The sequence below is a fragment of the Ranitomeya variabilis genome, chromosome 5, assembly GCF_051348905.1.
Source record: "Ranitomeya variabilis isolate aRanVar5 chromosome 5, aRanVar5.hap1, whole genome shotgun sequence".
NCBI lineage: Eukaryota > Metazoa > Chordata > Amphibia > Anura > Dendrobatidae > Ranitomeya > Ranitomeya variabilis.
In genome coordinates this window covers 604,065,404-604,091,644 of record NC_135236.1, presented here as the reverse complement: position 1 = coordinate 604,091,644, position 26,241 = coordinate 604,065,404, and the positions used below count along the sequence as shown (strand labels likewise).

At 45.7% G+C, this 26,241-nt stretch overlaps 1 protein-coding gene across 1 annotated transcript; it reads right to left on the bottom strand.

The window, feature by feature from the left end:
• Window positions 1-13,537: 13,537 nt before the first annotated feature.
• Window positions 13,538-25,792, bottom strand: SKP1 (S-phase kinase associated protein 1). The gene is made up of 6 exons (XM_077266055.1): window positions 25,486-25,792; window positions 18,726-18,822; window positions 17,966-18,039; window positions 17,410-17,553; window positions 16,883-17,023; window positions 13,538-14,702 (listed from the first exon to the last, which is right to left on the bottom strand). The coding sequence occupies exons 2-6, from the start codon at window positions 18,820-18,822 to the stop codon at window positions 14,667-14,669; spliced, it is 492 nt and encodes a 163-aa protein (XP_077122170.1). The 5' UTR covers window positions 25,486-25,792; the 3' UTR covers window positions 13,538-14,666.
• Between the last annotated feature and the right edge of the window lie 449 nt (window positions 25,793-26,241).

Sequence of the window (26,241 nt, the reverse complement as noted above, 5' to 3'; positions counted from 1 at the left end):
AGCACTTACAAATACTCGGGAAATCTCAAGTAACGAGTATATTCGCTCATCACTAGAAGGCACGTAAACCCTGATGATCTAAAGCAACCCTCAGATATTGGCGGTGGTCTGGGTGAATTGGCACGTGATAGCATGCATCTTTCAGGTCTGAAGTGAACATGACGTTGCCTCTCCTTATTATCTGAATACTTGATTTTATTGTCTCCATTTTGAATCTTCTGTACCTGACCCACTGATTCAGGGGCTTTAGATTTATGATGCTCCGATATTTGCCCGAAGGCTTTTTTATGGAGCACAGGGAGGAGTAGCGACCCTGACCTCTCTCAAACAGGTGAGGGATTAACTGCCCCCAATTCTAAGAGGTTCCAGACATCTGACCAGAGCCTGTTTTGGTGGTGCAAAACCGATAAGGTAGGAGATAGGAGAAGTCTATCCTGTAACCTTCCCCTATGGTCCGCAAGATCCACTGGTTGTCAGTTATGGCTCCCCATTCTCCCAGGAAAAACTGTAGTCTCCCCCCCTACCTTCCTAACGTCAAGACCTTCTATGTAAGCTGGATGAGAACTGGGTGGATCTACCCTTACCTCCATTGGGGTAACTCCACCTGCCTGACTTTCCCTTCCCCTTATAGTCCTGCCTCGGGGACTGACGGGGCCTACGAAATGAATGAAATCTCCTGGCTTTTTCCTCCAGGAACATTTGCTCTTGTCATCAGCGACCCGCTCTAAAATGTCATCCAGTACGGGACCGAAAACATGTGTACCTAAGAAGTGGATGGCGCAGAGCCCGCTTTTAGACTCCCCTGACCATGTTTTAAGCCAGATGGCCTGCTGCACAGTTAAAGAGAACATTACTCCTGCAAACCTCAGACTCCACTGAAGAATCCGCCATAAACTGCTTCAACATTTTTAACCCCTTTCTGACAATAGACGTACTATCCAGTCGAGGTGGTGTGGGCCCATGACCACTGACGGGATAGTACGTCTAACGTGATCAGCTGCGCTCACGGGGGGAGCACGGCCAATCGCGGCCGGGTGTCAGCTAACTATCACAGCTAACCCACGGAACACTGCGATCAAACATGATTGCAGCGTTCTGGCAGCATAGGGAAGCATCGCGCAGGGAGGGGGCTCCTTGCATGCTTCCCCGAGACGCTCGGAGCAACGCGATGTGATGTGATCGAGTTGCTCTGAGCGTCTCCTCCGACCTCCTCCCTGCAGGCCCCGGATCCAAAATGGCTGTGGGGCTCCTTCCGGGTCCTGCAAGGAGGTGACTTGCAAGAGCAGGCGCCAGAAAGCCTCCTGCAGTGCCTGTCAGATCGCTGATCTGACACAGTGCATTGCAAAGTGTCAGATCAGCCATCTAACACTATAACATGAAGTCCCACACTGGGACACAGTAAAGAAAAAATATTTACATGTGTAAAAAAAATATATATATTTCTTTATGCAAATAAGAAAAAAAAATTTACAGGAAACTACACATTTAGTATCGCCGCGTCTGTGACGATCCGACCTATAAAACTGTCCCACTAGTTAACCCCTTCAGTGAACACCGTAAAAAAAAACACAATGCTTTATCATACCACCGAACAAAAAGTGGAATAACACGTGATCAAAAAGACGGATATAAATAAACATTGTACCAACGAAAACATCATCTTGTCCCGCAAAAAACAAGCCACCATACAGCGTCAGTGAAAAAATAAAAGAAGTTATAGCCCTCAGAATAAAGCGATGCAAAAATAATTTTCTCTATAAAAGTTTTCACTGTATAACAGCGCCAAAACATAAAAAAATTGATATAAATGAGGTATTGCTGTAATCGTACTGACCCGAAGAAATTGCTGTAATCGTACTGACCCGAAGAGTAAAGCTGCTTTATCAATTTTACCAAACGCGTAACGGTGCAAACGCCGCCCCCCCCCCCCCCCCAAAAAAAAAAAAGAAATTCCCGAATTGCTGTTTTTTGGTCATTCTGCCTAACAAAAAATGAAAAATTGGAATAAAAAGCGAACAAAAAAAGTCATGTGCCCAAAATGGTGCCAATGAAAACGTCAACTCGTCGCGCAAAAAATAAGACCTCACATGACTGTGGACCAAAACATGGAAAAATTATAGCTCTCAGAATTTGGTAACGCAAAAATTATTTTTTTCAATAAAAAGCGTCTTTTAGTGTGTGACAGCTGCCAAACATAAAAAACCACTATAAATAGTAAAATCAAGCCCCCCATTATCACCGCCTTAGTTAGGGAAAAATAAAAAAATATATATTTATTTCCATTTTCCCATTAGGGTTAGGACTGGGGCTAAAGTTATGGTTGATTACTTTTACGGTTGGGTTAGGGGTGTGTTGGGGTTGGGATTAGGGGTGTGTTGGGGTTAGGGGTGTCGTTAGGGTTGGGATTAGGCTTAGGGGTGTGTTGGGGTTGGGATTAGGGGTGTGTTCGGGTTAGGGGTGTGGTTAGGGTTGGGATTAGGAGTGTGTTGGGGTTAGGGATTAGGCTTAGGGGTGTGTTGGGGTTAGGGTTGTTGTTAGAATTGGGAGGTTTCCACTGTTCAGGCACACCAGGGGCTCTGCAAACGCAACATGACGTCCGATCTCAATCCATACAATTCTGTGTTGAAAAAGTAAAAACTGTGCTCCTTCCCTTCCGAGCTCTGCCGTGTGCCCAAACAGTGGTTTACTTCCACATATGGGGTATCATCGTACTCAGGAGAAATTGGACCCAAAAAGTTGTTGTCCAATTTGTCCTGTTACCCATGGGAAAATACAAAACTGGGGGCTAAAAAAAAAAAAAAAAATCATTTTTGTGGAAAAAAAAGATTTTTTATTTTCATGGCTCTGCGTTATAAACTTTAGTGAAACACTTGGGGGTTCAAAGTGCTCACCACACATCTAGATAAGTTGCTTGGGGGGGGTCTAGTTTCCAAAATTAGGTCACTTGTGGGGGGTTTCTTCCGAGCTCTGCCATGCACCCAAACAGTAGTTTTCTCCCACATATGGGGTATCAGCGTACTCAGGACAAATTGCCTTGGTATTCTCAGGCTGGTTAGGGTCCATGGATACTGGCATTCCACAGCCTAAAAATCGCAGCCGCCCAGAAAAGGCGAATCTATTTGCCCACCTCTTTTTTTCAAGGTTTTTTTTCTTTTAAGTTTTCCAATTCAGTCAGGAAAAAAAAAAAAAAAAGTGTGCATGAGATTTTTGAAATCTCAGCTTTTGCTGGTTCTGTAAAAAAACAGCTTTTAATTTGCATAAACACAGCAAAAACACAATGTGTGAACATAACCATACAGTTATGTGAACATCGTTTTACTGATAAAAGTTCCCAGGTCTCAGCAGTCAGACCCCACCAATTTACTTGTCAACAGGCCAACCCCTTTACTCTTGAGCTGTTGTGTGCTGGAATAGGGATTTGCTCACTTGGTGACTTTTAGACCCCCACCTACCATCATGGTCTTGGAAAAGGTTCCTGGCGTTTTACAACGCTATGATTCACATCAAGTGTGTTTGTTCAGCCTCACCTTTAAGCATTTGTTTGGTTCTATTACTATTCTGAAGCTCACAATCAATACAAGAAAGAACACAGGAGGAGCAGTTCATGAATTGTTTGAAACTGTAGAAGGCACAGTTGTTTTCTGGATGCCAATGTTAGTACAGCATGAGCACCTCGGGGTGTTAAACTAGAACGATTTTGAAAGGTGATCTTTTTATCTTTTAAAACAATCAGGTTCTTTCTAAACCAGTTTATTTAATATCTATTAAAGATTAAATTCTACGATTTCTTACTTTCGTGAAAGTTACTCCTGATTTTTCAGGTAATTTAGGACAGAAAAAGTAAATCTAACTAACTTTTGGTAAAGATGAAATATCTAAACCTTGTATCTTTCATGGACTTTGAAAATCAGGTCTTATCTGTTGAAAAGGAAACTAGAAGTATTAATGGCTACATTGATTTATTACACTTTAAAATGCATTGTGGCAAAACTATCCATCACCCGAAAGAGCAGTTATTTCTGTGAAAATGACACTTTATAGAAAATGAAGACTCCACTTATTGGTCTTTAGACATTATGCAGAAACTTTGGGCTTCTGGGTCAGTACCCTCCCGAATAAGGAATGTCATCTTTTTAAAATTTATAGTTTTCGTCTGGTATTTTAGATCACCTGGAATGTAGTTTCAAATGCCCCACAAACAAGTTTGTGAAACTTGGTGTAAATCCATTCCCCACATCTTCACGGCTATGATCCAGGTCAGCAGACTTATCTTTGCAGAAACCATGCTGATCTGTGTGAGCATTGGCTTGCTTATTAATGCTGTATATGTCCACACTTGTTTCTTTCTGCAAGAAGGTTTCCCAACTAAAACAATATAGTAACAAAACTAAAAAAAAAATAAAGTTCTTACCGATAACGGTATTTCTCTGAGCCCACGACGGCACCACGGAAAGAGGGGATCCGCCCACCAAGGACAGGAAACCTACAGATAAAAAGGCGGTACCTCTCTCCTGCATCAGTTGTTTACTAGAGAACGATGGGAGACTATGAACAGAGACTTGCTTTTAACATTATCTAAATACTTATCATGAGATACCGCGTGACTATTATACTATTAACATAAGGCACTATATTAATGTGCACACCCATGAAGTGAAGGGAGGGAATGTACGGGTGCCGTCGTGGGCTCAGAGAAATACCGTTATCGGTAAGAACTATATTTTTCTCTGACGCCCACGACGGCACCACGGAGAGATTTGCAGAGATTTGTACATTAGGGAGGGACCACCGCTTCCAGAACGCTTTTACCAAAGGTAAGGTCCGAAGAGGAGGTAAGGTCCAATCTATAGTGCCTATAGAAGGTGGACGGTGAAGACCAGGTAGCAGCTTTACATATCTGCTCAATAGAAGCTCCGGCCTTCTCCGCCCAAGAGGTTGCCACTGCTCTTGTTGAGTGTGCCTTGATATTTCCCGGAACGGGTACGCCACTCGCTGAGTATGACAGGCTGATGGCTTCTGTAATCCATCTTGCCAGGGTGCCTTTAGATGCTTTCTTCCCCTTCCGGGGACCCTGGAAACACACAGAGAGGAATCCTCCCTACTCTCCCTATTGGCTTCTATGTAACGTATCAGACATCTCCTTACATCTAAAGTATGTAACGCCTCTTCCTCTGTTTTTGGGGTTAGGAGAGCAGAGATATTTCCTGTGTCCTATGAAAACGGGATGCCACTTTTGGGAGATACGCAGGGTCAGTTTTTAGGATGACCCTATCATCTAGGATTTGTGTGAAAGGGGGGTTAGCGGATAGGGCCTGGATATCACTGACCCTACATGCGGAAGTGAGTGCAACTAGCAGGGAAGTTTTTAGGGATAAGATTTTGACTGAAGCATCCGCTAAAGGTTCAAAGGGAGGTTTAGATAACGCCCTAAGAACTAAATTTAAATCCCACTGAGGGGTAGATGCCTTGATCTACCAGCTGCCGTGATGAATCTAGATATCCATCGATTTCCTGCTAAATCATAGTTGAATAGAGCTCCTAGGGCCGCTACATGAACTTTTAAGGTGTTTGTGGCCAGACCCAACTCTAATCCATTCTGTAGGAACTCCAGAATGGCATTAAGAGGGACGCCCTCCCCAATTTTGGAGCCTGAAGATGAAAGAAATTTTTTCCATACTTTCCCATATTGTCTGGTTGTAACGGGCTTCCTACTTTGTAACAGTGTAGATACTAGCCCCGGAGAAAACCCCCTGTTTTCAAGTAGCTCCCTTTCAAACGCCAAGCTGTCAAGTGCAAACTTGCCACCTGAGGATGATGCACTGGGCCTTGGGAGAGAAGGTTCGGGAGATCCGGCAGAACCCATGGATCGACGATGGACATTCTCATCATCCAGGAAAACCAAGGCCTTTTCGGCCAGAAAGGGGCAATCAAGATCATGTGAGCCCCGTCCCCGAATCTTCCTCAGCACCGCTGGAATCAGAGCAATATGGGGAAACGCATACGCTAGATGATGGTTCCAGGAACGCATCCAGGGAAACAGAGTTCCCCCCCGGAGTTATTGAGCAAAAGGTGTTCACTTTTTTGTTCAGATGGTTTGCGAAGAGGTCTATGTTTGGTGTGCCCCATTTTACCGAGATTTGATCGAACACCGACTGATTTAGCTCCCATTCCCCCTGCCTCAAGCGGGAGCGACTTAGGTAGTCTGCTCTGAAATTGTCTACCCCCTTTATGTGCAGGCCCGATAGAGATTGAAAGTTGCTTTCGGCTATGTGGAAGATTGAGCTGGTTATCTCCATCAGACTCCGAGAACGGGTACCCCCTTGGTGATTCAGATATGCTATCACCACTTTGTTGTCCGACATAATTCTGACATGGTGAGACCGAAGGGGCCCCAGGAACTCTAAGAGTGCAAATTTGACTGCCAATAGTTCTTTCATATTGGAGGACGCTTTTTTCAGATATGGAGCCCAATTCCCCTGAGCTAACAGGTCGTTCAGGTGAGCCCCCCACCCGCTGGCACTCGCGTCTGTTGTTACTACCCGAGATACTGGAGTTACCCACGGGAGCCCTTGAGAAAGATTGCCCAGCGATGTCCACCAGCCTAGAGACCGAATTGTGTTTAGAGATAAAACGAGCTGACCTTCTAAATTCCCTTTTAGAGAGACTTCCTCTGACAAGATTTGCCATTGAAGTTCCCTTGAGTGTAATTGAGCCCATTGGACTGCCGGGATGCAGACCGTCATTGATCCTAGGAGGGACATCGCTTGGCGCAGTGTTATGGAGGGGTTGTCTCGCCTTCTGGATACCAGATTTATGATGTTTTGGATTTTTTCCCCTGGAAGGCGACATTCTTGTTTTATAGAGTCCAGCGTGAGACCCAGGTACTCCTGGATCTGGCATGGTAACAATCTGGATTTCTTTAGGTTTATTAACCAACCCAGTTCTTCCAGAGAATGTCTGATTGTTTTCAGCTGTTCCTCGCAGTGTTGTGGAGAGGAACATATCAAAAAATCGTCGAGGTATGGTACTATCAGGGTATCTTTCTCCCTCAGGTGAGCCATTACCTCCGCAACTATAGCCAACCCGAAGGGTAGGGCTAAGAATTGAAAATGGTATACCACCCCCCTTATATAGACCGCTATTCTGAGGAATTTCTGATGATCTTTGTGAATAGGGACGTGGTAGTAGGCGTCTCTTAGATCCAGGACTACCATGAAACACAGTGGAAACAACATCTTTATCGAGGTTTTTATTGTCTCCATCTTGAACGGCTGAATTTCTAGGAATTTGTTTAACTCTTTCAGATTCACGATAGTCCTGAATGAACCGTCCGGCTTCTTCCTCAGGAACAGAGGGGAGTAGCACCCTTGACCTCTTTCTTGTAGGGGAACTTCCATGAGAACCCCTTTGTCTACCAGTCCCATGACTTCTTTTTCTAATGCTAACTGCTCTTCCTCTGAAGATCTTAGAGAAGTCGTCCTGAACGAGGGGTGAGGGGGTTTTTGAAATTTCAACTTTAGTCCGGATCTTATTATGTTCAATACCCAAGGACTGTTGGTAATTTTTTCCCAGGCTGAGGCGAAGAGGGCAAGTCTTCCCCCCACCTGGGGCAAGCATTCATTGTGTGGGTTTTTTATTGTCGTTAGGGTTTTTGTTGAAGATGAAACCCTTGTTTTTGTTTCGCTTGTCCTCCCACCTATCCTAGTTTTTTCCCGGCTTCCTTCGGAAGAACCTCTCGCTCCGAAAGGGCCTTCTATATGAAGGGAAGCCCAGGGAGGGAAAAGATTTCTTTTTATCCCCCGCTTTTTCTAGTATATCATCTAGAGTGGGCCCGAATAGAAACTCTCCTTCACAGGGGATTGTACATAATTTGGACTTGGTCTGGAGGTCTCCTGGCCAACATTTTAGCCAGAGGGCCCGCCTTGCGGCATTAGAAAACACTGCTGACCTAGCGGATAGTTTGATTGAGTCCACCGAGGCGTCAGCCAAGAAGGCGGCAGCTCCACGCATAACGGGCAACATTTTTAGAATGGAGTCTCGGGAAGACCTGTTTTTGAGTTGGCTTTCCAATTGGTCTAGCCATACCATCAGGGAGCGGGATGTACAAGCTGCAGCAACTGCTGGTTTAAGGCCTCCACCAGCCGCTTCCCATGAACCTCTGAGGAAACCATCCGCTTTCTTGTCTATTGGGTCTTTTAAGACCCCCATGTCCTCAAATGGAAGGGCATATTTTTTGGATGCCTTAGCAATTAGAATACTTTATTCAATAATATACTAAAATCCAAACCCCTATCTACTGGATGAGTATTGAGGGGGTAATAACCCCGACATATAAGGATCAACACCCTATACTGGAACCATATAAAGATAGATACCTACATGTATTATGAAGGTGATATGACAAAAGTGATATACAAAATATAGCTAGAAGAGTGTATGAATATACGTGCGCTACCCCTACCACTAAAGCAAATATAAATTTGCGACCCTAGGGTCTCTTCCTACCTAGGTGCGGGGGTTGGCACCCTAAGAAAAAACGAGAGTGGCGCCCCCGCTCGTACGGTGGCTGTCCCTGGTCTACTATAAATTCCCTATAAGGGATAGAGTGTGAAACAGAAGGCCAGGTGGCTGTACATAACTTGTCAAAATATGTGGTACCACTTAATACAGCATAACAGGCCCACCCCCTGCAATGTGCTGTAAGGTAGGGATAGAAACAAACGCTAAATATAAGAAAGTTAAATTATCACTTCATATAAGGACCTAAAGTTATAAGATGAAAATATAGCAAATGTACACACAAGGTATAACCAGTATTGTAAAGGGCTAATGACAACAATAAATGCCACAAAAGAAGTCCCCACCAAATATAACTGGATATATACAAATAAACACAATCAGCTCATAGGGAATGCAGTAAGTAGTAGAGACACATATCAGTAATGGTAATGATATACTCATCTGCTGCAATAATAGACCCCAGCTGATAATTCATCCAGTCATAGTTGCTCACACAGTGAAACGGGGTAAACAAACTCCGCAAACAACCTCTCGACGCGTTTCCCCCATAACCATGGGTTCATCAGGAGAGTCAGGATAACGGTATGGCAGTACAAAGATATATACAAAGATAGGGCTGCCCTATCTTTGTATATATCTTTGTACTGCCATACTGAGCAACTATGACTGGATGAATTATCAGCTGGGGTCTATTATTGCAGCAGATGAGTATATCATTACCATTACTGATATGTGTCTCTACTACTTACTGCATTCCCTATGAGCTGATTGTGTTTATTTGTATATATCCAGTTATATTTGGTGGGGACTTCTTTTGTGGCATTTATTGTTGTCATTAGCCCTTTACAATACTGGTTATACCTTGTGTGTACATTTGCTATATTTTCATCTTATAACTTTAGGTCCTTATATGAAGTGATAATTTAACTTTCTTATATTTAGCGTTTGTTTCTATCCCTACCTTACAGCACATTGCAGGGGGTGGGCCTGTTATGCTGTATTAAGTGGTACCACATATTTTGACAAGTTATGTACAGCCACCTGGCCTTCTGTTTCACACTCTATCCCTTATAGGGAATTTATAGTAGACCAGGGACAGCCACCGTACGAGCGGGGGCGCCACTCTCGTTTTTTCTTAGGGTGCCAACCCCCGCACCTAGGTAGGAAGAGACCCTAGGGTCGCAAATTTATATTTGCTTTAGTGGTAGGGGTAGCGCACGTATATTCATACACTCTTCTAGCTATATTTTGTATATCACTTTTGTCATATCACCTTCATAATACATGTAGGTATCTATCTTTATATGGTTCCAGTATAGGGTGTTGATCCTTATATGTCGGTGTTATTACCCCCTCAATACTCATCCAGTAGATAGGGGTTTGGATTTTAGTATATTATTGAATAAAGTATTCTGTTTTATGGGGGTTTTTTCTATGTGTAAGCCATTTTTTCTTCCCTCAGTTATTATTTTTGGTTAGTAAGTCTTTATAATGCCTTAGCAATTGCCACATCCAGTTTAGGTGCCTTATCCCAGAAAGAACAGGATTGGTCATCGAACGGATATTTCTTTTTTGGAGTGAGTAGCGACTTCCTCACAGGCTTTTTCCACTCTTTTTTAATCAAAGATTGGATTTTTTCATTGAGGGGGAAGGCCCTTCTCTTTTTCTGGTCAAGCCCTCCGAACATTATGTCCTGGACGGATCTTTTGGGGTGAGGATCTGCGAGCCCCATAGTGTTCCTAACGGCTTTAACAAGACTATCAGTTTCTTCTATAGGAAAGCAACTACGGCCCCCCGAGGAAGATGAAGATGAGGAGGAAGAATTAGATGAGTCTGAATCCATATCTTCTCCTGAATTACCCGATTCAGGAGATGGAGATCTGTGCTTAGTCTTCCTTCTCTTTTTTCCCCCCTTCGAGGGATTTAAAGGTTTCCTCTACCTGGACTTTAATCAGGTTTTTGAGATCTGCTGCAAACCCGGGAAGGCCTTCTGATACTGTCTGCTGAATACAAATACTGCAAAGTCTTTTGTCCCATGAAGATGGAAGGTCTTCTTTGCATAGGGCACATATGATATGTTTAGTTTTACTTGCGCTTTTCTTCCCCTATGGTAAAAGACTCTTAGATAGATTCTCACTATCGCTAACATTCACGGAGATCACTCACCACCTTCTGGACCCATAAATACCGGTTGGGCACGATCCGTGTTTGCTTTAGAGCCGGACGCTATGCTGGATTCTTTGCTGCGCAGTGATCCAGAACGCCCTCCGGTAGAGCCTTGGTGCCCTTTCTGGGTCCGTCGCTGCTTCTGCTGCTGCTGCGGTGTTGGTTGTGGAGATGCCCTGGGCAAGGGAGATACCTGCTCCACATCGCTCACTGGTGAGCACTGGCCAGACTCCATTTTGGAAGCGCTTTTGCCCCTAGATGCCCCGCTTAAAATAGCGGTGGAAGGCGCCATTTTTTTTTAATTTTTTTTTTGCGCATGCGCAGTTCGCCTTGCGCCTGGAATCCCGCGCCTGCGCAGATCGCCCGAGCACGAAATCCCGCGCCTGCGCATTTCTCCAGCGGCCGCGCAGGCGCTCTAGGCGGGGATCGCAGCGCTTGTGCGCGCGCAAGCCCCTGCCGCTTGAAAACTTGTTTGTTCCCGCGCGGGCGCAGATGGGGCAAAATGGCGGCGCACTTACTACACACTGACTCCACGGTACCCCCCGGGAGCTCAGGCTGCAGACTGACGCCAGGGAGCCACATTGCTCCTATCCATAGGGCGGACCCTTGGACACGGCTGCTGCTGGTGAGTCTTCTTAGAGAGGCGGCTCCGGCCACCTCTCTCCGCGCACCCTAAAAAGGCCTACCAGCCCCTAGCGGTGGCGCTTCGGGTCACCACATCTAACCGAGGCAGGGGGGCCCCCGCTGCCTGGATCGGCTGATTGGCCCCGGACTCCCATGAAGAAACTTTTCCTCTGACGGAGGTGGATCTGTAGGTCTCCCATCAAGGACAGGAAACCAACTGACGCAGGAGAGGTACCGCCTTTTTATCTGTAGGTTTCCTGTCCTTGGTGGGCGGATCCCCTCTCCGTGGTGCCGTCGTGGGCGTCAGAGAAAATTATATATATTTTACACACATTATAGATCTATATACACATTAGGTTGCCAAGGAAATGCATGGTAAAAATTAAGTAGCAAGTTTTTGAAGGTCTTACCTCCTAATTTTGTTCCTTTTTGGTCATAGATATTTTATAATTATTTATTTATTTATTTTTTAAGATTAGTTATCATTTACTGGTTGCTCAATGGCACATCATATTGCAATTTTAAATGTTTGTTTAGTATTTATCGTCATGCATATCCCACGTTATGTATGGTATGCCGTTTACCAATCAGATTAATTATATTTACGCAAAAAACACTGAACTGACTGCTACTAAGTACTGATACATGTACAATGTACATAATTGTGGAATGCATAGTTTACTGTAATAGAATGCTTACTGCCATTCTATGTTCTTTGAATTATAAATAGTATATCCAGTTAAAGATATGATGACAAACGGAGTGGTTATTGTGTGTACAATATTGTGGAAAATGAGAAACATGGAATAATTCACATGCCTTGAGCAAGTGGTAAATCTAAATTTAATGTCAACATATTTTACATGGTGAATCCTTATGCCAAAAGGAACAAATTTGAGGGGTAAGACTTTCCAATTTGCAAAGTTCATTTTTCCTTGGCACCCTAAGGCTACTTTCACACTAGTCCGTCGGTACGGGCCGTCGCAAACCATCGGCCCGACGGACAGTGTGTTAAGTAGCATTGTAATGTCCGGGGAGGAGGGGGCGGAGTTCTGGCCGCGCATGCGGTCGGAAATGGCAGACACGATGCACAAAAAAACGTTCCATGTAACTTTTTTTGTGCCGACGGTCCGCCAAAACACGATGAATCCGTCGCAATGCGTCGCTAATGTAAGTCTATGGGGGAAAAAAACGCATCCTGCAGACAACTTTGCAGGATGCGTTTTTTCTAAATGACGCATTGCGACGTATTCCAAATGACGCTAGTGTGAAAGTAGCCTAATACACATATACACTTCACAAACAGCTCTAAGTCATGCCCCATTTTTCCTTTGTTCTCTTCCATATTTAAATAAGGTTTTCCATTTCAGCACCCTGATTCACATGCCATTGGCTGCAGTGCACACGTGGAATGAAAAGACGCGTCCGGCCGCTGATGTGAAACTTTGCTCCAACTCCCCTCAGGCATAACGACAGCCGATGGAAGTGTGGCTTAACATCAACCGAGTGCCAGGAAACTTTGCTGGAACAGCCCCAGTGCAAGTAATGTTGTAAAGAGTGGGAGAGGAGAAAAAAAAAAAAAAAAACCCTCTCCAAAGCCATGAGACAATGTTTACATCTAGGTATTGTAGCAGAGGCTCTACGGCATTGGTGTGAAGCTATGGCACATGTGAGAGGGGGGGCACACAGAACATCGCCTCAGCACGATCACAGTTCTGTAGTAAGGGCGAGGAGCCCAGCGACACATACTAGCCCCTACTTCAGCTGGATGTCCATCCTCAGACACACATCCAGCTGAAGTATATTGCAGCGCACAAACCTGCAATACATACTCCTGGCCGGAGGCCAGTAGCCGACTTCGGCGTGCACATGACATCATGCGGCCCACGTCACTTGGATGCTGAAGTCAGCTGCCGGGCTCAGAAGATAACACGGCATGAGAAAGGAAGGAAGGCGAGGAGAAGTGTGCATTTTGTTTTTTTCCCGAGTTGAACCACAGCGCTGGCAGAATGGGGCCACATTCCTTTCTATCTGCAATCTGGTACCCCTGCTCATGTCTACTCTGTTGCCCCGCATGCTCTCTGTACAAGTTTTTTCTAAACTAAAGCCTCAGTATTCAGGTTAAATTCCCATGTCACGTTGCAGTTTGGGCACGGTCTCTAAAAGGTTCGCCATCACTGAATTGCTTTTAGTAAAGAGGGAAAAAAAAAAAGCATTGGCAACAACATCCTTTAAATCTGATTTATTAGGAAAGTTTAAACCTGCTCTTTAATACAGATTAAAAAGTATAATGAACACAACACAACATATGCATATATAGAAGCTAGAGGAGGTTGCACAGATCTGTTAGGTGGAGGTGCGGAGCCTGATCAGCATGTCATGGTCAGCTTACCAGGAGTAAATTAAGTAACTGAGCACGTCACAAGCTTTTCTAGCCAAGCTCCCAATTCATAATCTTTCAACAAACAGCAGAAACGTTAGCATTTGTCTTGAAATTGCAGTCTATGGGAAACTTTGTAATATACCAGCATAGCAGAACATTTCTTTAGACAGTATTCCCATATCTTGTCAGTGGGTTCTAGTGCTGCATTCCCAGCAGAGGTTTGTGTATATAAGGCCTCCGTCTGCACCCGAATCTGCAGGAACCTGCAGCCAGCGTCGTCACTTGAATGGATTGGTGCTGCAGTTCCCTGCACAGCCAGGTGGCCCGGTGTATGGACAGCGTAGGGGCCGCAGCACTACAGCCTCACGATATACCATCAGGTTTAACATGAGAATACCCATTACTAAGAGTTATAATTTCCACTCTAACGAGCAAAAGAAGTCAGTCCAAACTGGTATTTTCCCAAAAGCACCAGCAAAAAGTTAAATAAATAAACTGACAACTGATGTGAAGGCCAATGTGTCTAAGCAAATTTACTAAAAATGAAAAAACAGCAGCACTCCTGCAAACTCCTTACACATCTGGTGATATGTGGTCTAATGAAGATCCACTGTTGTGTTTCCTGCTGTGGCGTCATGCAGCTCGGACCTGCTCCAACGCTTACATCATGGCCGCATATAGTGGAGCAGTCCGCAATCTCTTGGCAAGGAGAGCATTGCATCTTCTGGCTTCACAGCACACAGATCAGAGTCATTATAGTTTATAGGAAGTCACAACAGAATACAATGGTAAAAACACAGTTTAAGGAGAGGAATTGTTACTCAAAAAAGAAAAAATATTTATATAGGACACAACATGCAGCAAAACGCCCTGCTGCTAATATGAGAAGCTGCTGAATTGTCTATTATAAACAGAGCAGTGCAACTATTTGGAACGATTCTTACAGTGTTCTAGTGACGAGAGGCACAGCGGTTCATTTCTCTTCACACCACTGGTTCTCTTTGCGTACCTAAAACAGAAAGAGCGTAATGGCATAAAATGCTCATGGGAGGCAATTACAAAAGCTAGGGTTTGCTCTTAGGGGCTCATCTCATCAGATCATCATGAGACGCACAATTACCAACGGTTTCAGAGAGCCGCAGTACCATTTACAGCCACTACACAGTATGGCGCTCTGTGCACCATGCCCCCTTAGGCCTCTTTCACACTAGCGTCGTGCCCTGCACGTCGCTATGCGTCGTTTTGTAGAAAAAAAACGCATCCTGCAAAAGTGCTTGCGGGATGCGTTTTTTCTCCATTGACTTGCATTAGCGACGCATTGCTGCGCGACGGTTGCGTCGTGTTGCATTGGACCGTCGCCACCAAAAACCGTTGCTTGCAACGTTTTTTGGTGCGTTGTTCCCATCTTTTCCAACCGCGCATGCGCGGCTGGAACTCCGCCCCCGCCTCCCCGCACCTCACAATGACGCAGCGGATGCGTAGAAAACCAGCATCCGCTGCCCCCGTTGTGCGGCGCATTCACTGCTAGCGTCGGTACGTCGCAATGACGCAATTCGTTGTGCGTCGTCCGACGCTAGTGTGAAAGTAGCCTCGTGATCGGTAGAGGTTCTGGTACTGACCTAAATGGTAAAGGCTTGGAACACCCCTTTATCAGCAATACATCAGTATACACTATAATCTTTAATGCAATGGACCCTCTGCACCAACACAAATACATGCTGCTCCAATGGCCTCAATCAAATCACTGTTTCACTTAAAGAGGTTTTCCCACAAAAATACATTTTAAATTAGATTTTAAGCAACACATCTTGGAATAATAAGTTCCACAATAAGTTGTATTTAAAAAATAAATAAATAAAAAAAATGTTCCTGTGCTGAGATAATGGGCAGCACAGTGGCTCAGTGGTTAGCACTGCAGCTTTGGGTTCAAACCCCACCAAGGACAACATCTGCAAGGAGTTTGCATGTAGTCCCTGTGTTTGCGTGGGTTTCCTCCACGTTCTCCAGCTTCCTCCCACATTCCAAAGACATACTGATAGGGATTCTAGATTGTGAGCCCCATCAGGGACAGCGATGATAATGTGTGCAAACTAAAGATCCTCATCATCCTCCTGGGAGGGAAGGATGCAAAAGAGTATACAGACAGAGCAGCATGGGATCACAGCTGATTCTTTTTGTAAAGTAAAGCAGTTCCCTGACTGTTTTTAAAAAATGTTTTACCGCAAAGAAAAAATAATTTGTGATTCCCTGCTGTAATATCTGTATTTTTTCTTTTGCTTCCTCCTGCCCAGGAGCTGTGGTATGATCAGACCATGATCCTGCACGGGCAGACAAAGCCATTATATAGCACACTTTTATAAGATTCTCAGCACAGGAACTTTTTTTTTTTTTTTTTTTTTTAAGACATCCAATTGTGGAAGTTATTATTCTAAGATCTATTGATTAAAGTCACTGTTAGTGGGGAAACCCCCTTTAAATATGCTATCCTTGTTTTTCACAGAACAGATACGGATTATAGTGTATGGAGCCATTCACAAACCTGCGTAATTCGGTCTAACAGGAAGAACAGTGTTTCTTTCACTCAAACAGAATTGTGAAGGCTGCGGCCGATCAATGGTAGCGGATTAGCTGCAGTGGTCACATGACATGGTTTATGTCACAAGTCTGGCAGGCAACGCAAGGCTGAATATTTCTATGCTATATATCAGCGAGGGAACATCAATAAGGACATAAATAAGGACTTGACCAGCTTCTTTAATGTGCCTTAGAAACGCAGAAATTATTGTTTCACGGGAGAAAAACAATGGTAAAAACGGATAGGGACCAAAACTGAATGAAAATTGAAATCAAGACGCTAATGAAAAACTGTCAATATTCTTCTTGTACCAAAAAAAAAAAAAAAAAAAAAAAATCCAGGTTACATGTCATAACCCTTTACTTCCTCCTGTAATAAATGCCATGCAGCTGCTGGAAGCCCATTTAACCCCCTTGATCTATTAAAATTTTACTCCATGATAACTACGATAAAGCTTTTGTAACCTAGGAATATATCTATTAAAAGCAAAGTCTTTATGTGGTACTTTTTCTGGCTCTGTGAAAATGCGGCTTTATTGGTTGGGGCAAAGCTCTTTAGCCATGGGCATCACATAATGCCTCACTGTAATCTCAGTATATTTCCAAACAAGTTACCTGTGCCTCTTCCTCTTCAGTAAAGTCATTTTTAATATTAAAGGTCTTCCGAATTTCTTCTGGCGTCTTGCCTTTAATCATGTTTGCCACGGTTTTGCATGTTACATCAAGCAGTCCTTTAATATCCAAATAGTTGGCAGCCTGGAAAAAAAAAAAAAAAAAAAAAGTAACTCAATACGTTATATGGCAAAATCTTTACCCAATTCTTCCGCTACACGACCTCGGTAAATACACGAGGAAGGACTGTTGTGAACTTAAATCTCTTGCACAGAAAGGGCATCTAGAAAGACATCCTTATTCTGGAATTTGCAGAAATCACACTTCACAAAATTTCCCCAAAGATTTCAGATGAGAAAAGGGGGTCTCAATGGGGGACACTGATTTATCTATCAACATGGGACCCTTTTAATAAGCCGGGGTCATCGAAAGCAGAGAACTCCTTTACTTACTACATTGCTATCTTTTATCATAGTTGGTATCCAAGAAGTGGCATCAAAATCTCAAAAATGCAGGCAAAAATTACTCACCAGGATAAGTTCAAATAGAGTTCCTTGGTCTACTTTAAGAAATTCCTGGTCCCATACAGGAATATCATCTGTCCTCTTCTCCTTGTTCTCATCATCCTCGGGTGGGGGAGGGTCATCTTTGTGGTGGGTGCACCATTGGATAACCTGCAAACAGTAGAGAATAAGCGATTCAAAATGATGAAGCATAAATTGCTGAGCGGACATAAAAAAAAAAAAGTGTTCCCTCTTACACAAAACAGAAGACACTTTCCCCAGTGTCAGGTAGCCTAGTGGGGACAAAAATCCAACAACGGCAGGGCTCATTTTAGCAAGTGCATCCTACACAATGGGGCCATTTCCAACTAATTGCAGCCTGTGTGCTGATCCATGTCTTACATACCCAGACTGTTGTATGCCCGGATTATGGTCACTGGTGTGGATCAATATCACCACATGGCTACACAGATCTAAATATAATATAATAAAGGTTTCAAAAATGGCCCACACACTTAGACACTAAAGGGCCACTACAAAGATTATATTTGAGGTCTCCAGTGAATGCAATAGTAACATTTACCTTTTTGAGAATCGCTGCATTAACATTAGGAAGTGGCACAGGATCATCATCCCCCTCATCATCCATGCCCAGATCTGAAGAAAGAGTGGAATATCAAGTCATTTTGAGAGATACAATGCAGATCACTGAGGCTACTTTCACACTAGCGACGTACGACGAATTGCGTCGTTGCGACGTACTGACGCAAGCAGGGAAAGCGCCGCACAACGGGGGCAGCGGATGCTGTTTTTCAACGCATCCGCTGCCCCATTGTGAGGTTCGGGGAGGAGGGGGCGGAGTTCCGGCAGCGCATGCGCGGTCAGAAATGGCGGACACGACGCACCAAAAAACGTTACATGCAACTTTTTTTGGTGCCGACGGTCCGACGCAACCGTCGCACGACGGTTGCGACGTGTGTCAATGCGTCGCTAATGCAAGTCTATGGAAAAAAACGCATCCTGCAAGCACTTTTGCAGGATGCGTTTTTTCTACAAAACGACACATAGCGACGTGCAGTGCACGACGCTAGTGTGAAAGTAGCCTTACAGAACCATTCAGATGTATACGTTTGGTGCGCTTCTCCTCTGCAATACTTCGGGGAAACTGCTATACAAATATAGTATTTTATAGAACAGGCCTGGATTTATTTTTTCATAACAGGACAAAAAAATAAAGAAATAATCATAGAAAGCATCATATGATTTATAGTGAACGACGCTGCAGTATCGTCACGATAAGCCAGATGAGTACAGATAGCTAGCATGACAGGCTCTGAACTCACCTTCCAGCATGGTCTTGATGGTGACAGATTGCTTTGCAATTTCTACATCTACTTCGAAGATCTCACCATCAGAGCTCTGCAATTTTATTGAAGGCATCTGTGGAACAAGAGTCACAAGTTATGGTTTCCTGGAACTGAAAGCCTTTTTTACTACTCTGATTGGCTCTATCCAACAAAGTAAGAGATGAATCAAAAACTAAAAGGTTTCTGTGAATAAGTCAGCTTTCTAGATTCTCTAGTCCACGTGTCTACTCCTCATGGACCAAAGTTCCCACACCACTCATCTTATGGGGCCCACAAGGTTTGGACACAGGAGGACCAGACAACCTCCTTAAAAATAAATCTGCTGTGAGATCTCCGTTTGCCCAATGTATAACTATTACCCCGCAATATCACACATCATCCATTGATGCAAAAGGATTCTATGAGAACATGACTTATTCCATACATGAAAACTGAAAAGCAGAAATCAACCTGACACTCTTAGGCTACGTTCACATTAGCGTTAAGCTAATGTGCGTCGGATTTGCGTCGGCGACGCAGCGGCGACGCATGCGTCATGCGCCCCCTATACTTAACATGGGGGACGCATGCGTTTTTTTTGTTGCGTTGTGCCACACATGCGTCTTTTTTGCCGCAAGCGTCGGACCAAGAAAACGCAACAAGTTGCATTTTTCTTGCGTCCGATTTTCGGCAAAAACCGACGCATGCGTCGCAAAACGCAGCGTTTTTGCGTGCGTTTTGCCGCGTTTTTGCGTGCGTTGTGCGTTGCGTCGCCGACGCAGCGGCGCACAACGCTAGTGTGAACGTAGCCTTACTTGTACAGCCCATTAATAAGTGCAGGGAATGATCCAGCAGAAATCTATGGGATTAGTTCTGGCATCAATAGATGGGCAATACATGCTGTCTCCCCCACCATTCTCCTGGCATCAACATCCAGGATGAGCATCACAAGACTGCCACAACCTTTGACAAGACCTCACATTTTGTCTGAGCATAAATAATGCTGTTAAGTTTTGTTTTTTTTTACACCACCCTTGGGCCTTTCAAAAGGGGTATTGATGTATGTAGTGGACAACCCCTCTAAAAACGTTTCAATAGAAAACACTGGCACTGCTCTTACACACATTGGCAATATCCTTCACACACGTTCAGAGGCTTTTGTCAGATATGAAAGCGCTAGACTTGGATACAAAACCAACTCTGTTTCACCCAGCAGGACAAAAGTAAAAAGCGGCACAACCCAGTGATTACCAAAATATGTATTTTCCATGCATGGTCATAGGATATTACAGGCATGAAGCTACAGCTGATTCAGGTGTAATCCGACATCATCCAGCCATCACTTCATCCATGGTCAGATGAAGAGAGGTTATACATGAAACAGCTGCAGCCTCATATCGCCGTTGTATCTTATGACCATGAATCCAATATTTATTTTTCATGCATCAGTGGCGAGCGACGCTTTCTACTTTTGTCCTGATGGAAAATCAAGCCCTTTAACCACAACATACAATGGGGCAGATTTACTATGCCATGCCTGGTGTACCACTTAGTCAAAGTGATACAAATATGGCAGATTTAGGGTCTCTAACTTGTGATTCTCAGATGTATCACAGTGGTTCATGCAGTTTATCTAGTCACACATTGACTAGTCTGAGGTTATACCACATAGTAGTTGGCTTATTTTGGCCTAAGGTCACAGTTACGGCAAACTGGCACAATTTCAGCAGACAGGATTCCAATTTAAGCCCAGCCCCTGTCACAGGCCACAGCCCATTAGTTACATGGCAAAATGTGTCCAAAACAAATCTAATGAAGGCCCCCCCCCCCCCCCCCACCATTTTTACAAAAATTAGGATCAGAATTTTAGCGCACATAGCTTAATCAGCCCCAGCGAGTGCCCAATCCAATGGCAGGGGACAGATCCGTTCTGCAGGTTAGGTTTCATCTAATGAGAAAAATGCTAAAAAAAAAAAAAGTGCAAAGTTAATAGTGTTCCCCTTTTAGAAAGAGTTGCAAGTAAGAATGTTATCTGATAAGTGTGGTAACAAAGTAAAGCCATCTGATACTAGAGTGATGGGCGGGGAAGGGGGTAAAGGTGATTGTTTTATACAGCTGGCCACACATGACATCAGAAGAGGAAGAAATACACTGACGCCCACACAGGATACCAGGCCAATAGTCTGGAGTTCACAGAGCATGCCATTGTCACAGAAGTAACGTACACCCCGCAGGTGCCGAATACACCATTCATATGGACAACACGGTGCGACCTGCGGCAGAAGGGGCAGCAAACTCCAGGTACCAACTGGGCACTACAGTGGCATACAGCTGTGAGTCTAGCACGGGCACAGATTACAGTCGTAGCAGCCAACAGCCCACCATCCTGTGACTGACCGCTACCAGGTGCAGAAACAGTATCTATTCATATCATTGCCTTGTAATGTTTTCATGTTCTGTCCAGATGTCACCGAATCCCAGAATTCCAAGCAGAGGAAGTTCACCAACCGCCATATTAGGACACCCAAGTGATGGGTGTCTCAATATAGAAACTGCTGCTGGTACCAACCTATTGCGCGGTACCACCAGCAGGACACCGTCGCACCACACAGACACTTGCACATTACCAACAGCGGAACACTGTCGCTAACACGCCGCCGCCGGGATCAGACGAATGATTCACTGACCGCCGCCATCTTTGTACAGGAGGGGCACATGCGCAGCTTTAATGTGACCGCTGCTATCTGTCTGCACAAAGATGGCGGCGGTCTGATTTAGGCCGGCGTCACACTTATGTTAAAGGGGTTTTCCCACGAACGAAAGTTCAAAAGCAAATATATCTATATATATTATAGTTATTGAAAAAAATTAATCTCAGAATTGATGTATAATCCCTTTTGAAAGTTTTCCTGCCTAGTAATACAATGAATATTTTTGGCCTCCAGCTTCGCTGCTAATTTTAAAGGGAACCTGTCACCCCCAAAATCGAAGGTGAGTTAAGGCCACTGGCATCAGGGGCTTATCTACAGCATTCTGGAATGCTGTAGATAAGCCCCCGATGTATCCTGAAAGATGAGAAAAAGAGGTTAGATTATACTCACCCAGGGACAGTCCTAGTCCGTTTCTGGTCCAATGGGTGTCGCGGTCCGGTGCCTCTCATCTTCATAGGATGACGTCCTCATCTTGTCTTCACGCCGCAGGTCCTGCGCAGGCGTACTGTGTCTGCCCTGTTGAGGGCAGAGCAAAGTACTGCAGTGCGGAAGCACTGGCCTCTCTGACCTTTCCCTGCACACTGCAGTACTTTGCTCTCAGGCAGACAAACTACGCCTGCGCCGAAGCGTGAATGCAAGAAGCGGACGTCATCGTAATCGAAGATGGGAGGCGCTGGACCCGGACCGCGACGCCCATCGGATCGGACCGCCTGCCCAGGCGAGTATAATCTAACCTCTCTTTCTCATCTTTCAGGATACATCGGAGGCTTATCTACAGCATTCCAGAATGCTGTAGATAAGCCCCTGATGCCGGTGGGCTTAAGGTACCTTCACACTAAGCGACTTTGCAGCGAGAACGACGACGATCCGTGACGTTGCAGCGTCCTGGATAGCGATCTCATTGTGTTTGACACGCAGCAGCGATCTGGATCCCGCTGTGATATCGTTGGTCAGAGCTAGAAGTCCAGAACTTTATTTCGTCGCTGATCACCCGCTGTCATCGCTGGATCGGTGTGTGTGACACCGATCCAGCGATGTGTTCACTTGTAACCAGGGTAAATATCGGGTTACTAAGCGCAGGGCCGCGCTTAGTAACCCGATATTTACCCTGGTTACCATTGTAAAAGTTAAAAAAAAAAAAAAAACACTACATACTCACCTTCTGATGTCTGTCACGTCCCCCGCCGGCGGCTTCCCTGCACTGAATGTGTCAGCGCCGGCCGGCACAGTCAGTGTGGGAAGCTGACGGCGGGGGACGTGACACATCAGAAGGTGAGTATGTAGTGTTTTTTTTTTTACTTTTACAATGGTAACCAGGGTAAATATCGGGTTACTAAGCGCGGCCCTGCGCTTAGTAACCCGATGTTTACCCTGGTTACCCGGGTGCTGCAGGGGGACTTCGGCATCGTTGAAGACAGTTTCAACTATGCCGAAGTCGTTCCCTTGATCGTTGGTCGCTGGAGAGAGCTGTCTGTGTGACAGCTCCCCAGCGACCACACAACGACTTACCAATGATCGCATCGCTGGTCGTGATCGTTGGTAAGTCGTTTAGTGTAACGGTACCATTAGCTCACCTTCAATTTTGGAGGTGACAGGTTCCCTTTAATATCAGGTTTATATAGGCTTATCAGTAGGTGTCCCTGCTTCACCAGGTGGAACACCTATGTAATGTGTATGTAGTTTATGCTATAGTCAGGTGAGCAGATTTACTTAGAATTATAATAAATCCAGAAGCCCAAAAGATATCGCGTGCCTTCAATTACCTAGTGTGTGAGAGCCAAAGCTTCTACAAGGACACACAGTGAAACTACAACTCCCAGCATGCCCCAACAGCTGCAGGAACAGGAGACTAATCTGAGATGACTTGAGGATTTTGTATGAAAAGCGGCGGTGCTCATAAACATCTGGGCACTCTACCTGGCACTTATCACTGGGCCCCACTCCCCAAGTGTGACACACGACATCAATATAGATTGTAAGTTCTTATGATGAGAAACTTGTGTTCCCCTCAAGCACCCACATAACTTGATAGCACCAGGTGGATATTTATGTAGCAGGCTCAAGAGCTGAGCCTGGATCTAATAGCAGGGGCCAAAGCGCGCTCCACCTGACACATTTAACCATTTAGATGCCACTGTCAAGTGCGGACAGAGGCATTCAAGCAGTCTGGTTGCCAATATATGCGTTTACCGGCACCATCACCCTTCCCCTCTCATAGAAGGTCAATTTCACTACATACTAGTATTACAGGATATATTTCAAGCAATCAAGCAGGATTATAAATCGCCGCTCCAGCGGTATTTTCTTATTGCAGTGCTGGAGTGGAGCCACTAATGTAAGTTCCCTGCCCCTAGTATTCTACTTGGCAGCTGCCATCTGCAGCTTTCCCGATGCTGCTCCGGTCTCAATCAGCCATCTTGTGACGGACCGGGAGTCGGAGTAACAAGCTCATAATGGAAGTTGCCCGTAGACATTAAAAGGTAAATAACTGTCAGATCTTTGTTCCACATATTTGGCATCTTCAGACAGCCCGCCGTGTCACTGAGAACAGCGGGATTACTGAATGCTGCCCCCCCCCCACACACACACTTTCCAGGACAGGGGCAAACCATAGAGTCAGCTGAGATAACTTGCCATTATAAGCTATGGGGGAGGAAACTGATACAGACACGGAGGAGGGGGGGAGAAGTAATACAGTCACGGAGGGGGGGGGGGGGGGGGAGAAGTAATACAGTCACGAGGGGGGGGGGGGGAAAGAAGTAATACAGTCACGGGGGGGGGGGAAGTAATACAGTCACGGGGGGGGGGGGGGAAGTAATACAGTCATGGAGGGGGGAGGAGATGTAATACAGTCATGGAGGGGGGGGGAGGAGAAGTAATACAGTCATGAAGGGGGGGGAGAAGTAATACAGTCATGAGGGGGGGAGAAGTAATACAGTCATGAAGGGGGGAGAAGTAATACAGTCATGGAGGGGGGGGGAGAAGTAATACAGTCATGGAGGGGGGGGGGAGAAGTAATACAGTCATGGAGGGGGGGGGAGAAGTAATACAGTCATGGAGGGGGGGAGAAGTAATACAGTCATGGAGGGGGGGAGAAGTAATACAGTCATGGAGGGGGGGAGAAGTAATACAGTCATGGAGGGGGGGAGAAGTAATACAGTCATGGAGGGGGGGGAGAAGTAATACAGTCATGGAGGGGGGGGAGAAGTAATACAGTCATGGAGGGGGGGAGAAGTAATACAGTCATGGAGGGGGGGAGAAGTAATACAGTCATGGAGGGGGGGAGAAGTAATACAGTCATGGAGGGGGGGAGAAGTAATACAGTCATGGAGGGGGGGAGAAGTAATACAGTCATGGAGGGGGGGGAGAAGTAATACAGTCATGGAGGGGGGGGAGAAGTAATACAGTCATGGAGGGGGGGAGAAGTAATACAGTCATGGAGGGGGGGGAGAAGTAATATAGTCATGGAGGGGGGGGGAGAAGTAATACAGTCATGGAGGGGGGGGAGAAGTAATACAGTCATGGAGGGGGGGGAGAAGTAATACAGTCATGGAGGGGGGGGAGAAGTAATACAGTCATGGAGGGGGGGGAAGTAGTAATAGTCATGGAGGGGGGGGAAGTAGTAATAGTCATGGAGGGGGGGGGAGAAGTAATAGTCATGGAGGGGGGGGGAGAAGTAATACAGTCATGGAGGGGGGGAGAAGTAATACAGTCATGGAGGGGGGGGGGGGAGAAGTAATACAGTCATGGAGGGGGGGGGGGGGGAGAAGTAATACAGTCATAAGGGGGGAGCAAAAGTTACAGCTGGCCCAGCACTGAAGGGGTTATCACAGGGCTACAGGCGGACGGCAGGGGCCTCACCGCCCGGGGCAGGAGCCGGCGCATCCAGTGTAGCGTCACCCAGGAGAGCAGCCCCAGGGCAGGCTGCTCGGTGACACAGGCCCGCCGGCGTCCATGAGCCGCGGCCCCGGAGAAGGAGCGCAGCCTCTGCCACTCTCCACACACGACGTTACTAGGAGGAATGTTGTCCTCAGCCAGGAACTCACCGTGCTCGTCCACAGATACCAGACACAAGGCCTCACCGCTGCCTGCCGGCCACACTACTCCACCTCCTAGGGAGCTGCGTCACCCGAGCCAGGCGGCACCGATAGGCGGGACTCTTGTAACGAGCGAAGTCCTGTGTGCTAGAGCTTAATATCAGGTGTACGCCGTGTCTCCAGGAACGCGGGAGCTTCTGGGTAACAAGCAGCAATATTGGCCTCCAAGAAAATGGCGGCGAAACCGGATATGGCAGATGAATCTGAGGCACTTTTCTTGTGCGTCTTTGAGATTCTACACTGCATGCGCCAAGGCAGAGTGCTGTACAGATGACAGCCAATAAGGAGGCAGGACGCCTATGACGTAAAGGAATTCCAGCCAATGAAGGCGAGGCGCCAACTAGTATCCAGGGAAGCAGCTCGGTTCTCGCCTGGCAACTGTCGTCAGGAGTCCGAGCATTGTCACTGACAATGGCAGGAGCCGGCGGAGACACAGAGGGCCGAGCGGGAGCAGCGTTAACTCTTTGCTGGCCAACCAATCGTGGTTAGGAGCCATAGCTGTTATGTCCCTGCTGTGGCCGCATGAGGCGCACTTCTGTGCACCACAAATTGCATTATTCTATAGCAGCCATTGAATTCATTTACTTTTTTTTGGGACACGAATATTGAAACAAAGCTATAGTTATGTTTTTCTTACTAGTTTACACTGTTCACGTGTCACACAACATAGTCCGCGGGATCACGTGTCACAGGACAGTCCGCGGA